This window comes from Vigna umbellata, chromosome 2 (genome assembly GCF_029865625.1).
Source record: "Vigna umbellata cultivar VRB3 chromosome 2, Vumbellata_1.0, whole genome shotgun sequence".
Classification (NCBI taxonomy): domain Eukaryota; kingdom Viridiplantae; phylum Streptophyta; class Magnoliopsida; order Fabales; family Fabaceae; genus Vigna; species Vigna umbellata.
Window position 1 is genome coordinate 32,282,153 of NC_142166.1, and position 12,226 is coordinate 32,294,378.

At 35.9% G+C, this 12,226-nt stretch overlaps 1 protein-coding gene across 1 annotated transcript; it reads left to right on the top strand.

The window, feature by feature from the left end:
- The first annotated feature begins 2,624 nt into the window (after positions 1–2,624).
- Positions 2,625–11,624, top strand: LOC148203820 (uncharacterized). Its single transcript, XM_088107772.1, has 3 exons — positions 2,625–2,924; positions 3,525–3,758; positions 11,583–11,624. The coding sequence occupies exons 1-3, from the start codon at positions 2,625–2,627 to the stop codon at positions 11,622–11,624; spliced, it is 576 nt and encodes a 191-aa protein (XP_087963898.1).
- Positions 11,625–12,226: the final 602 nt, after the last annotated feature.

The following is a 12,226-nucleotide window of genomic DNA, read 5'->3' on the forward strand; positions in this document are numbered from 1 at the left end:
TTCGTTCTGCAGATTATGCAAACTCGTTGTGCGAATAGATTCTCATAGCGAGTCACCTTGGCGAGAGGCTCTCTGCCAAGGCATTCGCACAGCGAATGGGTGCGTTGTGCGAATGGATTGAGAAGGTTGCTCTCTGGTTGATGATTCGCATGGCGAATTAGGTCGCTATGCTACTGGTTGGGAATTTGATTGAGAATGTACTTTGGTTGAATTTATTGTGAATAATCTAGAAAGGTTTTGCATTTGATTGAGAATTTACTTTGGTTAAATGCATGATCGCCCTCGAATTAATTAAGAATGTACTTTAATTAATTTGAAACTTAAACAATAATCAATTGAACAATTATCCGTGAATAACCGATGATGAATCTATCTTGGAAAAGCAGTGGAATTAGCCTATTTCATCATAACTGTTTTTAAGTTTCTTATTTGTTCTTTAAACATTCTCCAAACATTACTTTTATCCATAAGCATTGCATAACATTAGTACGAGTCAGATATTCAAAAGCAATTTCGTGTTCGTTGGGAGACGACTCAGGGTTACTTTAGCCCTATCTACCTTCTTGAATACTACTTGGCAATACTGAAGTTGCCTTGAAAAGTAGTATTAATTTGATAGCTTCAACGACAGCCTATCAAATTTGGCGCCGCTGCCGGGGAACACGGTTAGTATTTTGAATCTTTTGATTCTTATTTTTACTTTTATTTTTATTTTTATTTTTATTTTATTTTTACTTTTTATTTTTATTTTTATTTTATTTAACGCACATACATTTAATTTAATTTGAGTTATTTTGTAGTCTTTAGTCATTCTTGTTTTAGCAAAAATCTTTTTTCTTGTTTTTATTAAGAATTTCTCTTGAGAAATACTTGAGGCTAGTTTGAATACACTCTAACTAGGAAAGACTTGGTACTTAAGTTGTCCATTGTGACGCACCTCTCTTTCCTGGGAGTGGAGCCAACAAGTCTTTCTTATCTCTTATTTGAAATCTTTATCTAAAGCAAGAACAAAAGAAAAAGAGAAGTAACAGAGAAACAACTTCAAGCAGATTGTGTAGTGCATGACCAGAGCTAACCTAGGAGAATTTTATTAAATTAACCCAGAAGTTGAAAGGAATTTGCGTAAGTTGCGGAGAAGATTGAAATTTGGATGTTCTACTGAGGGAACACTTCCTACATCTGAAGCCATACCACCTTCATAATCTCCAGTCACAAACATATCATCTAATCCTTTACCTGATCCTAACCCAAACAATATGGAACAAAGAACCATCAGACAATTAGCCACCTCCCACAATACAACTATCCGAAGTAACATTGAATATCCTAATGAGCAGTGGGAGCTGAGACCTAACCTGTTAAATGCCTTACCAAAGTTCAATGGGTTATCAAGGGAGAATCCACACAAGCACTTGAGACAATTTCACATGTTGTGTGAAAACTTTAGATCTCCCAGGATCACAATAGAGAGGCTTAAAATGAGAGCTTTTCCTTTTACTCTTCAAGGCGCAGCTCAAGATTGTTGGTATTATCTCTCTGCACGAATTACAAATTGGGAAACTATTGAAAGACTCTTTCTTGAGAAGTATTTTCCTGCATCCAGATTATCAGCTATCCGGAGAGAAATTCAAGATATAAGACAAAGAGATAGAGAGAATCTTAGTGAATATTGGGAAAGATTCAAGAAACTATGTTCTTCATGCCCTCAACTCTAAATGGAAGATTTTATTTTAAGCTTTTATGAAGGCTTAAGTCCTACTGATAGGTCATGGGCAGATGCTGCAAGCGGAGGATCTTTCTTAGATAGGTCACCAGAAGATGGTATAAATCTAATAGAACGGAAGGCAGTAGACAATCAACAGTATGGCACAAGAGAAAATTCAGTGACTTTGTTGAAGGGAGTGCATGAAATTGATAATGGTGCAGTTGATGGAAAGAGGATAGATGAAAGATTGAATAAGCTAGATAGCAAACTTGACGAGATTGCAAGTTTGTTTAAAACCTCAACTCCACAAATTGCTAAGAAGTGTGGAATTTGCATTTCAACGAACCATTATACTGATGAATGTCCTAGCTTGGTGGAAACCACTATGGAAAACCCATCTCAAGCTTTCGCTACAAACATGATTGGAGGAAATAGACCATACCAGAATTATCGTGATTCGTCCTCCAATAGATATCAGCAGAACAGACAACCTTATGTTCCACCTCAACAAAGGCAGCAATCTCAGCCTGAAATGTCAATGCAAGATTTCATGAAAACAATAGTTGAGCAAAATTCAGAAATAAAGAAATCAATTGCAGAGTTAACTCAAAGGGTGGATAAGTTAAAGGCTAAGGAATCAAATAAACTGCCTGCACAAACAGTGATCAACCCAAGAAATGTAAATGCTATTACTTTAAGAACGGGTAAACAGGTAGAAGGCCCTGAAGGAGCCCTAGAGGATGAAGATAAAGAGAAAGAAGAAGTACAAATTGATGACAATAGAGGATCAAGTGAGCCATCACCTAAATCTACCACTGAAAAATCCAGGTTAGTATCTTCAAACTCTTCTACAAATTCTTCTTCATCTTATTCTCCACCTCCTCCATATCCAAATCGGTTAAAACCGAGAAACAAAAAAATGGAGGAATTAGACCAAGAGATTTTAAACACTTTCAAGAAGGTAGAGATAAACATTCCTTTGCTTGATGCTGTTAAACAAATCCCCAAGTACGCCATGTTTTTGAAAGAACTTTGCACAAATAAAAGGCGTATTAGGGATAATGAGATTGTGAATTTTGGAAGAAATGTGTCAAGCTTGGTTAAGAAACACATTGAACTACCACAAAAATGCAAAGATCCAGGTATGTTTTCTATTCCTTGTACTATTGGAAATTTAAAGTTTGACAATGCCATGCTAGATTTAGGGGCTTCCATTAATGTATTGCCTTTATTAGTGTTTACTTCTCTATCTTTGGGACCTCTTAAGACTACTGGTGTGGTCATTCAACTGGCCAACCGTAGCATAGTTAACCGTGTAGGTGTGCTCGAGGATGTCCTTGTCCGAGTAGACAAGCTAATTTTTCCTGCAGATTTCTACATCTTGGATATGAAGGATGAAGATGGAATCAAGTCATCCACTATTATCTTGGGAAGACCTTTCATGATGACAGCACGAACCAAGATAGATGTGCATGCAGGCACACTGACCATGGAGATAGGTGATGAGAAGATGCATTTTAATGTATTGGAAGCCATGAAGCACCCAATTGAAGAGCATTCTCTGTTTTGTATTGATTTATTAAGTGAAATTGTAAATAATTTTACTGTTAGTTTCTTGGACATTTTTTCAACTTTTTCTCCATCTTTGGACTTTTCTTTTTCAAACATGTCGTGCCTGATTTTGGACGACGAAGAAAATTATAAAACAGGTGATATTAAGGACGCGGTATTAATAGATGATACCTCTGTGGCGTCCGAGTGTGATGTTGAGGTGGCTGAGATTACCTTAGGCAGTAAAATTTTGCCATCTGTGGTGCAGCCACCCATTTTGGAGTTGAAACCTTTACCATCCCATTTGAAATATGCTTATCTTGAGAGGGATGGGAAACTCCCTGTTATTATATCTGCATTGCTTACTGATGAGCAGGAAAGACAACTATTACAGGTTATCAGAGATCACAAGAAAGCAATAGGCTGGACTTTGGCAGATATTCCTGGTATTAGCCCTTCATTTTGCATGCACAGAATACTTTTGGAGGAGGATGCTAAACCAGTGAGGCAACCTCAAGGAAGACTGAATCCTCAACTGATGGGGGTTGTAAAGAAAAAGGACACCAAGTTGCTACAAACAGGTCTTATATATTCAAATTCTGACAGCACTTGGGTGGGCCCTATACATGTGGTTCCCGAGAAATATGGAATCACAATGGTCAAGAACGAGAAGGATAAGTTGACTCCTAGTCAAGACAGAAGTGGGTCACATAATGTAGTAGTTGACCATCTTAGTAGGATTGAAAAGGGAAAAGATAACATTCCTATCCAGGATGACTTTTCCAATGAAGTCCTACTAGCATTCCATCCACCATGAAGGAGGTAAGTTCCCTCATACTTTTTCTTTGCATTTTATATATAAGGCATACATTGAGGACAATGCATAATTTAAGTGTGGGGGTGTGGGGAAACAATTAATTTTGTTCCCTATTTTGTTTGTCTATTTTGTTTGTTTTTAATAAATATTTGCATTGGATTTGAGAGTTTGAATCAGTAACTGGAATAATCATGAATTCAAAAACAAAATGAGTCATGTTGATATGAGTGGATTGCTTTTATGATTTGCTGATTGAGTTGACTTGAGAATTTCCTGATTAAATCTTTTGTGAAAGAAATTTGAACCATGTGAGTTTTGAACTTAATCTTAAGGATGGACCACCATGTGCCATACCTATTTTTTTTTGTGTGATTTGCCAATGTTTTGTTGAGGCTCTAATAGTTAGCTTGATTCTATATTGTGGAACTGAGGTGAATATGCATGATTTGATATGATTGAGGCATTTCTTGTTTTAGCTACTTGGCCAAATAAACTTGTCCTAACATTAATCCATTGGAACCCTCTTTGAGCCTTAAGCCTATTTTTCTTGTTTCCAGTCATTGTCAAATAAAAAAAAAGAAGAAAAATCATATGTTTCTTACCTCAGGAAAGAAGAAGGAGTAATGGATTCTGTTAGAAGTAAAGTGAGGAATAAGTGTGTGGGTGAGTACCTCACCCACAAAATAACAATTAAAAAAGCAAAAAGGAAGATGAAAAGTTGGAGTTTTCAAAAGAAAAAAAAAGAAAAAGAAAAAGAAAAAAAATCTTCCTTAAAAGAGCAAGAAATAGAGTTGGTTTTGAAATCAAGTGTCATTACTCTTTCTATATCAATTTCAAAAGCTCAGAAATTCCAAGAAAATTTCCTACCTTTGCCTTGGCCTCAATACAACCTTTAAAAAGCCCTCATGATCAATAATTGCATGTTTTCTGAAGTATGTGAATGATAGAGTCTTGTTAATATCAAGGGTGTCTACTTACATGGGTATTTTGAGTGTACACACAAGCCAAAAACACTTGAGAGAGTTGGAGAGGAATAGATACATATTGACTTGAGTGTTATCTTTCATATTTTATTTTCTTGGGAATTCAAAAAAGGTCAACTTATGTGTGAAGAATAGAGTGATTTCATTTGCATGTCCATGACAAAGTAATGTCTAGATGATTGATCTATGTCTAGTGCTACTCATTCTTTTGATCCAAATGCAAATATGGAATAAAATGACTCAGAACAAAGTCTTGGAATTAATCAATTTTGCCCAGGAGTGCAACAGGATAAGTGTGGGGGTGTGATGAGTGCATATTTATGCCCACATTTATGCTTTAAAATTCAAATTTTTGATGGGATAATTGTGCTTAAATGGTTGATTTTAAGTGAATTTGTGATGATTGGAATTGTTGGGTTTTGGGAAATAAAGAGACGTAAAAAGTGAGTTTTAGTGCATAAATCATTCTTGGATGTTCTAATGTTTATTTGTGCAGCTGAGAATATAACTTTTATTGGCCCAAATGGCAATTCAAGGCCGAAAATCAGATTTTATTTGGAAAATTCAGAAGGGGCTAAAGTGCAGATAGAGGAAATTTCAGGGTATTTGTGCAATTTTGGAAAGTCAGAAAATCTAAAAGATAAAATTCAGTTGTTGAATTTAATTTGGGAATATCAACAGAAAATATCTTCCAAATAATTTTATCATTATCTAAATCTTTTAGTTATTTGGAAGATATAGGATATAAGATAATTAAGTTAATATCTATCAAATATTCTTTAAAACTGATTTAATCTAATGAATATTTGAAAGATATAATATATCAACAGAAAATATCTTATCAACAAACTATTCAGAGTCCAAGCCCAATCAAGCTTATATAAAGAGACCCAAGGGAGGCAGAAAGGGGGACTTCACTGAATATATTCATTCTCTCATACTCCTCTCACTTTTCTTTCATCTTGTATTCAACTCCATTCATGGAGAGCTAAGCATTTAGGGCTATTCTGCTGTAATTCCATGATGGATTCTGAGGTTACGTTCAGTTAATGCAATTGTTTACTTTGATTTTTGATTTAAGTTGTTCTCTCTATGTCTTTCATCTCTCTATCTTGTTAAAAGCAAAGATTTTTGCATCATAATATGTTTGAATCTACATGCATATTGATTATATGAGTTATAGGGTTTCTAGGTTTAAATTGAGAATCTACTTTGATTTAATTTAGGAACTTTCATATGATTAAATGGTTTTGACTATCAATTGAGAATGTACTTTGATTGATTAGTAATAATTTCAACTATAATCAATTGAGAATTTACTTTGATTGATTAACTTTTAATTTGGTTAGGAGATTTAAGAATAGACATCATTAAACACAATAGAATTTGATTGAGAATGTACTTTGGTTGAATTTATTGTGAATAATCTAGAAAGGTTTTGCATTTGATTGAGAATTTACTTTGGTTAAATGCATGATCGCCCTCGAATTAATTAAGAATGTACTTTAATTAATTTGAAACTTAAACAATAATCAATTGAACAATTATCCGTGAATAACCGATGATGAATCTATCTTGGAAAAGCAGTGGAATTAGCCTATTTCATCATAACTGTTTTTAAGTTTCTTATTTGTTCTTTAAACATTCTCCAAACATTACTTTTATCCGTAAGCATTGCATAGCATTAGTAAGAGTCAGATATTCAAAAGCAATTTCGTGTTCGTTGGGAGACGACTCAGGGTTACTTTAGCCCTATCTACCTTCTTGAATACTACTTTGCAATAGTGAAGTTGCCTTGAAAAGTAGTATTAATTTGATAGCTTCAACGACAGCCTATCAGTCTCTGTCTGAGGATTCGCACAGTGAGCTAGGTTGTTGTGCGAGAAGCCTCTACTTTTGCTCTGCGAATGTGTGCGCTATGCTAATAGTACAGGTTAGTTCACTCTTTTCTTTTGGACTTAAGTTGTTTTAAATGAACAAGTGAGTGCCTTATGAAGTATATTGGAGTTGTATCATGTTATATCATTGGTTATTGTTGTAAGTTGTGTTTCAAAGTGAAAGTTGATGATTTTAAAGTGTAAAGTTTAAAGTATGGTTAATGGACGTAATTCCATGATCCTCAAGGAGATGATACATGGTGGTGCCCTATGTTGTGATTCAAAGTGGAATCTCTTGTTGAGATTCAAGTAAGTTTAGAATGAACGCAGGAGCTTTGTCTTGGGGGTTATTGATAACAGTTGAAAAACTGTTATTTTCATGATTAAAATTGACACTAAAAGCAACCTTTACACTTAGAAACTAGCTTGAAATCATGCTTTTCTTCATATTTTCATAAATAAGAGAGCTGGACAGGTTTATGCTTGATTTCAGTGTTTTTGTGCAGGTTTTAAGGTGAATTTAGTGAAAGAAGTGAAGAAGGAGAGAGATGGAATCAGAAAAGACATCAAAAAGTGCAAAAGGAGAAGCCGAGGGGCAAAATGGCCGCTGAGGGGAAGAAACGTCTCACGCACTTATCGCTGAGCGGTACTTTACCGCTGAGCGGCACTTTTATGGGCTTGGACCTAATTTTCTGTAATTTACGAATAATATATAAGCTTTAGGGTTTTTTCCTAGGGTTAGGTATCTTTGGCTGGAACGAAGCAAACACTCTCTCTTCCACCCCTTTGAAGGAGGATCTTCGATGCTGAGGCTTCCTCTTCACCTTTTTAGGGTTTTATATTTCATTCTTTCATTGTTATTCATCTAGGTTCACCATGAATATGGTGAACTAAACTCTGTATGTTTGTTGGGGAATCAATGTAATCTTTTGAAGCTCTCATATATGGAATTTGTTTTTACATCTTTTATTTAAGATCTATGCTTTCTTTCATCATTAGTTAGGGTTTTTCCTCTTTACGTAATGCTTGCATTGTTTAACTCATTCGATGCATGATTATTGGTTTTGTCGATACGGGCGCGTATGGGGAAGTCTAGATCCGGGGAATTTCTCCCAATATCGTATTGGTTGTCGTTAAGCTCCTGCACTTATGAACTAATCATTAGGAATGCTAGGAATTGTATGAACTCGTGATTAGAGAGAAGCCTTCTTGAAAGGTACTTTAGAGAGTGGCATTAACAATGATGATTTGAATGTTGAATTCCTAAAATATATGAGAGTGGATAAGATGAAATTGACCCCCAACAACATATTCATACATATATTTCATTGAAAGTGTTTATCTTTTGCTTTTTGCCATTGATCAAAACTTCATGCATACATATTTAATTTTCGTCTTCTGCATATAAAATCCAAATATTTCGTCTTTAAGTCTTAGCTAATCAATAAACCACACAACTAAACTAGGCCGTGAGTCCTTTGGGAAGAACGATACTTGGTCTTACCAAGTTTATTACTTGAACGATTCGGTCATACTTGCCGATTGAAAAACAAGTTTGTGACATCATATTTTGGTGTTCATAAATTTGTCCATCAGTTATCCTGAAACTCAAATGGTCTTTCATTCTCAAGTAGAGAGGATTGATCCATGTCGTGAGGAGTAGCAGGAGGTTCTGTTAACACTCCGGAAAGTGTACCAAATCGTATCAAGTAATAATAATTGGTAAGACCAAGTATCGTTTCCCTAGAGACTCACGGCCTAGACATTCATATGGTTTCTTGATTAATTAGGACTTGTAAACAAAATCATTATGTTTATATTTCGAAAAATAAATATGAATGCAAGTGTTGATCAATTGACTTGAAAGATGCAAAGATGATTGATATAAAATATGGAATGATTATGTTGTTGGGGTTTCCGACTTATCCTATCCACTCTCATGTATTTATGAATTCATCTTCTTCATTAATGTTAATGCCACTTTCTAATTTACCTTAAACCCGATGTCTCGGCGAAGAAAGCCTACTCCTAATTACTAGTTCACAATGTCTTGTATCCCTAGCAATTAGTCATGCATTACATTCTAACATAAGCTTAAAGGCAACCAACCTTCTTATCCCTATGTCTAGGTAATATTGCTTTTGAGAGAATTTCCCAAGTTCTAGATTTTCCCCTATGTGTCCATAGAGACAAAATCAATAATCATGCAATTGAATGAGTTAAACAAAGCATGCATAGAGTTTAGAGGAAAAACCCTTACAATTAATGAAGTAAAGTATTTATAAAATCAATTCAATACATGAGAGTTTCAAAGGATTACATCGTTTCCCCAAATACAATGGAGGTTTAGTTCACCATAGCCATGGTGAAACTAGATGAAAATAATGAAAAGAATGAAAGATAAAACCCTAAAAGTTGAAGATCAGAGCTTCCGCATCCAAAATCCACCTCCAACGGGTGAAAGGAATGTGTTTTCGCCTCTTTCAGTCAAAAGATATGAACCCTAGGTCGTCCAAAACCTTAAATAGTTCATAAAAATATCAGCAAAATAGCCCAAGCCCATGTCGTCAGCGCTCAGCACCCCAAAAGGGCGCTCAGCGGTAGCTACGGCACTCAAATGACCCTCAGTGGTGGCGCCCAAGCGTGAAACAGTGCTTTCAAAACCAAACTGGCGCTCAACGGTGGCGCCCAAGCGTGAAACAGTGCTTTCAAAATCAAACTGGCGCTCAGCGGTGGCGCTCAAGCGTGAAACAGTGCTTTCAGAACCAAGTTGGCGCTCAGCGGTGGCGCCCACGAGTGAAACAATGATTGCACTTCCAGATTGACGCTCAGCGGTGGCGCCCAACCATGAAACAATGGTTCTTCTATGTGCCACTTTTCCAACCTTTCATGACTTCAGCTCCTTGCTACTTCAACTTCTTCATCCAATTCATCTCAATTCCTGTCAAAGCAAGGAAAAATAAGCATAAAACCCATTCAACTCTCTTATTCTCACAAGTTAATCAAAAGCATGATTTCCAGCTAGTTTCTAAGTCATAAAGGGTGTTTTTAATATCAAAATTAAGTATAAAAATAACGATTTTTCAGCCGCTATCACAACCCCATACTTAGAACTTTGTTTTTCCTCAAGCAAACAAGATATAACTCAGTCTTCCACCAATCAATGCAATGGTTCAACACATTCAAAACCTCTTTCTTCTAAGACAAGTAATTACTCCAATCAGCTCACCAAACAGAATTCAATCAAGATGTTCACATGCTTTGAACAAATGTTATTCTCATGAATGATCAATTAACTAAGCATAGATGTAATCATGTATTCATGGAACTCTTCCTCACCAGACAAAGTGTTTCACTCAATCACACAGGTGTATATCGAGGTCACTCCTTCACTCTACTATCCCAATGTCACATAGAACAAAATTTTCTTTCATTTCACACAATCAATCCTACTCACAAACAAGTATCATCACAAGAACTTTCCATGGCTTGTAACGTGGTTGGGCTAAGAAGAAAAATTAGTTTTTCAAGATTACAAAATCCTTGAGTTAACAGAGTCATTCAAAAATTATCATTCAAGTTTAATCCCTCTTTGGACAAACTAATCTCACTCATTCCCAACTTTCCCCTTTTTGCATTGAGCTTTTCTTTCTTTGCATTTTCTTTTCTTTTCTCTTTTCATAATTGCTCAACACTTAGCTCAATGCTTTTCATTACTTTCCTTTTCAATTCTCCCAATCAACCCCAAACTTGAACCTTTATCAATACCACACAATGATTCTCAACTTAACTCAAGGTAAAGATTTTCACAAAGGATCTGTTTAAGGCTTGAGGTTCAAAAAGGTTAGAACACTTCGTGCTCTTTTTCATTTGGCTAAAATCATGCATTGGCTAAGAAAAAGGGTAATAAAAAATGGCCTTGATCATATGACACAAGCAAGCAAGTAGTTCAATCATAGAAACCTGGGAAAAATCATTCATGCTTTCAAAAGGATAACAATCATTCAAACAAATACTCTGGAGTTCAAAACCTCACATAAGTTAATTCAATGTTCCACATACACCAAATACACATCCTGCTTAGCATCATAACCACAATCATAACATCATGCATCTGTTCACACAGTTTGTGAACAATCACCTGTATATCAAGCATCCTGTGCAACATCTCAACATCAATCAATATCAAAGCATCATCAAGCAATACTCATTACACACAAATAAATATCAAACCATCACATCAGATATAGATCTTAAACTAAGTACATCAACACCTATTCTAAAAATTGAAGAAAAATAAAGTTTTCAAAACAAAGATAAGAAACATCCTATTCTACTGCAAATAACATTCATCAGTAAATGCTATCATCATCAATCTGAGTCCTCATGTTCATCATTATCTTCGTCTTCTACATCACCATCTTCATAATCATCATCTTCATCATCATCTTCCATAGCTGAAGCTTCAGCTGCTCCAGCTCCACTAGCCTACGCTTGATCCTCTGGCCATCCCACCACAGTGTTGAACTCATCCATCGTCCACTGCCAGCTAGGGGGTGTATCATACAACCCTATATGCAATGCCTGCATCCTAGGCTTCATCAGGGACATATACATATCCCTCATCTGAAAAGGTTGTGCATCTTCAGGTTATTCCTGTGCTCGTGGCGGTGCCCTCCTATGAACTCTAGGAGGACGTGGTGGTGGCACTTGCTAGGCCGCCTCAGCCATCATGCAATACTGGCTGTAATATGAATCATCAATCTCCTTCCTTGGTCGCCCCATCGGCGGTGTGGAAGTATTCACCCCAACTAATTCACACAGATGTGTGATCAGAGATGGATGCCCCAAAGGTGCTTTGTTATTCACAAAACTGGCACAAGTCTGAATCTCATTTGCTATGACCTGCCTAATATTAATATTCAGCCCTTTCAGCACACAATACAGGAAGATAGCCCTATGAACAGTAATATCAGACACATGAGAACACGGTTGAATATTGGCATGAGTGAATGCCATCCAGTATTTTGACAAATTTATGAACACCGAAAAACGGCGCCACAAACTTGTTGAACAATCGGCAAGTGTGACCGAATCGTATCAAGTAGTAAAACAAGGTAAGACCAAGTATCGTTTTCACAAAGGACTCACGGCCTAGTTTAGCTATGTGATTTGTTGATTATTTAAGACTTATTAACAATTAATTGTAGGGTTTAAATGCAAAAGACAATAATTAAACATGTACGCATGTAGTTGATCAATGGAAAAGAGGAATACAAACACTTTAATGAAT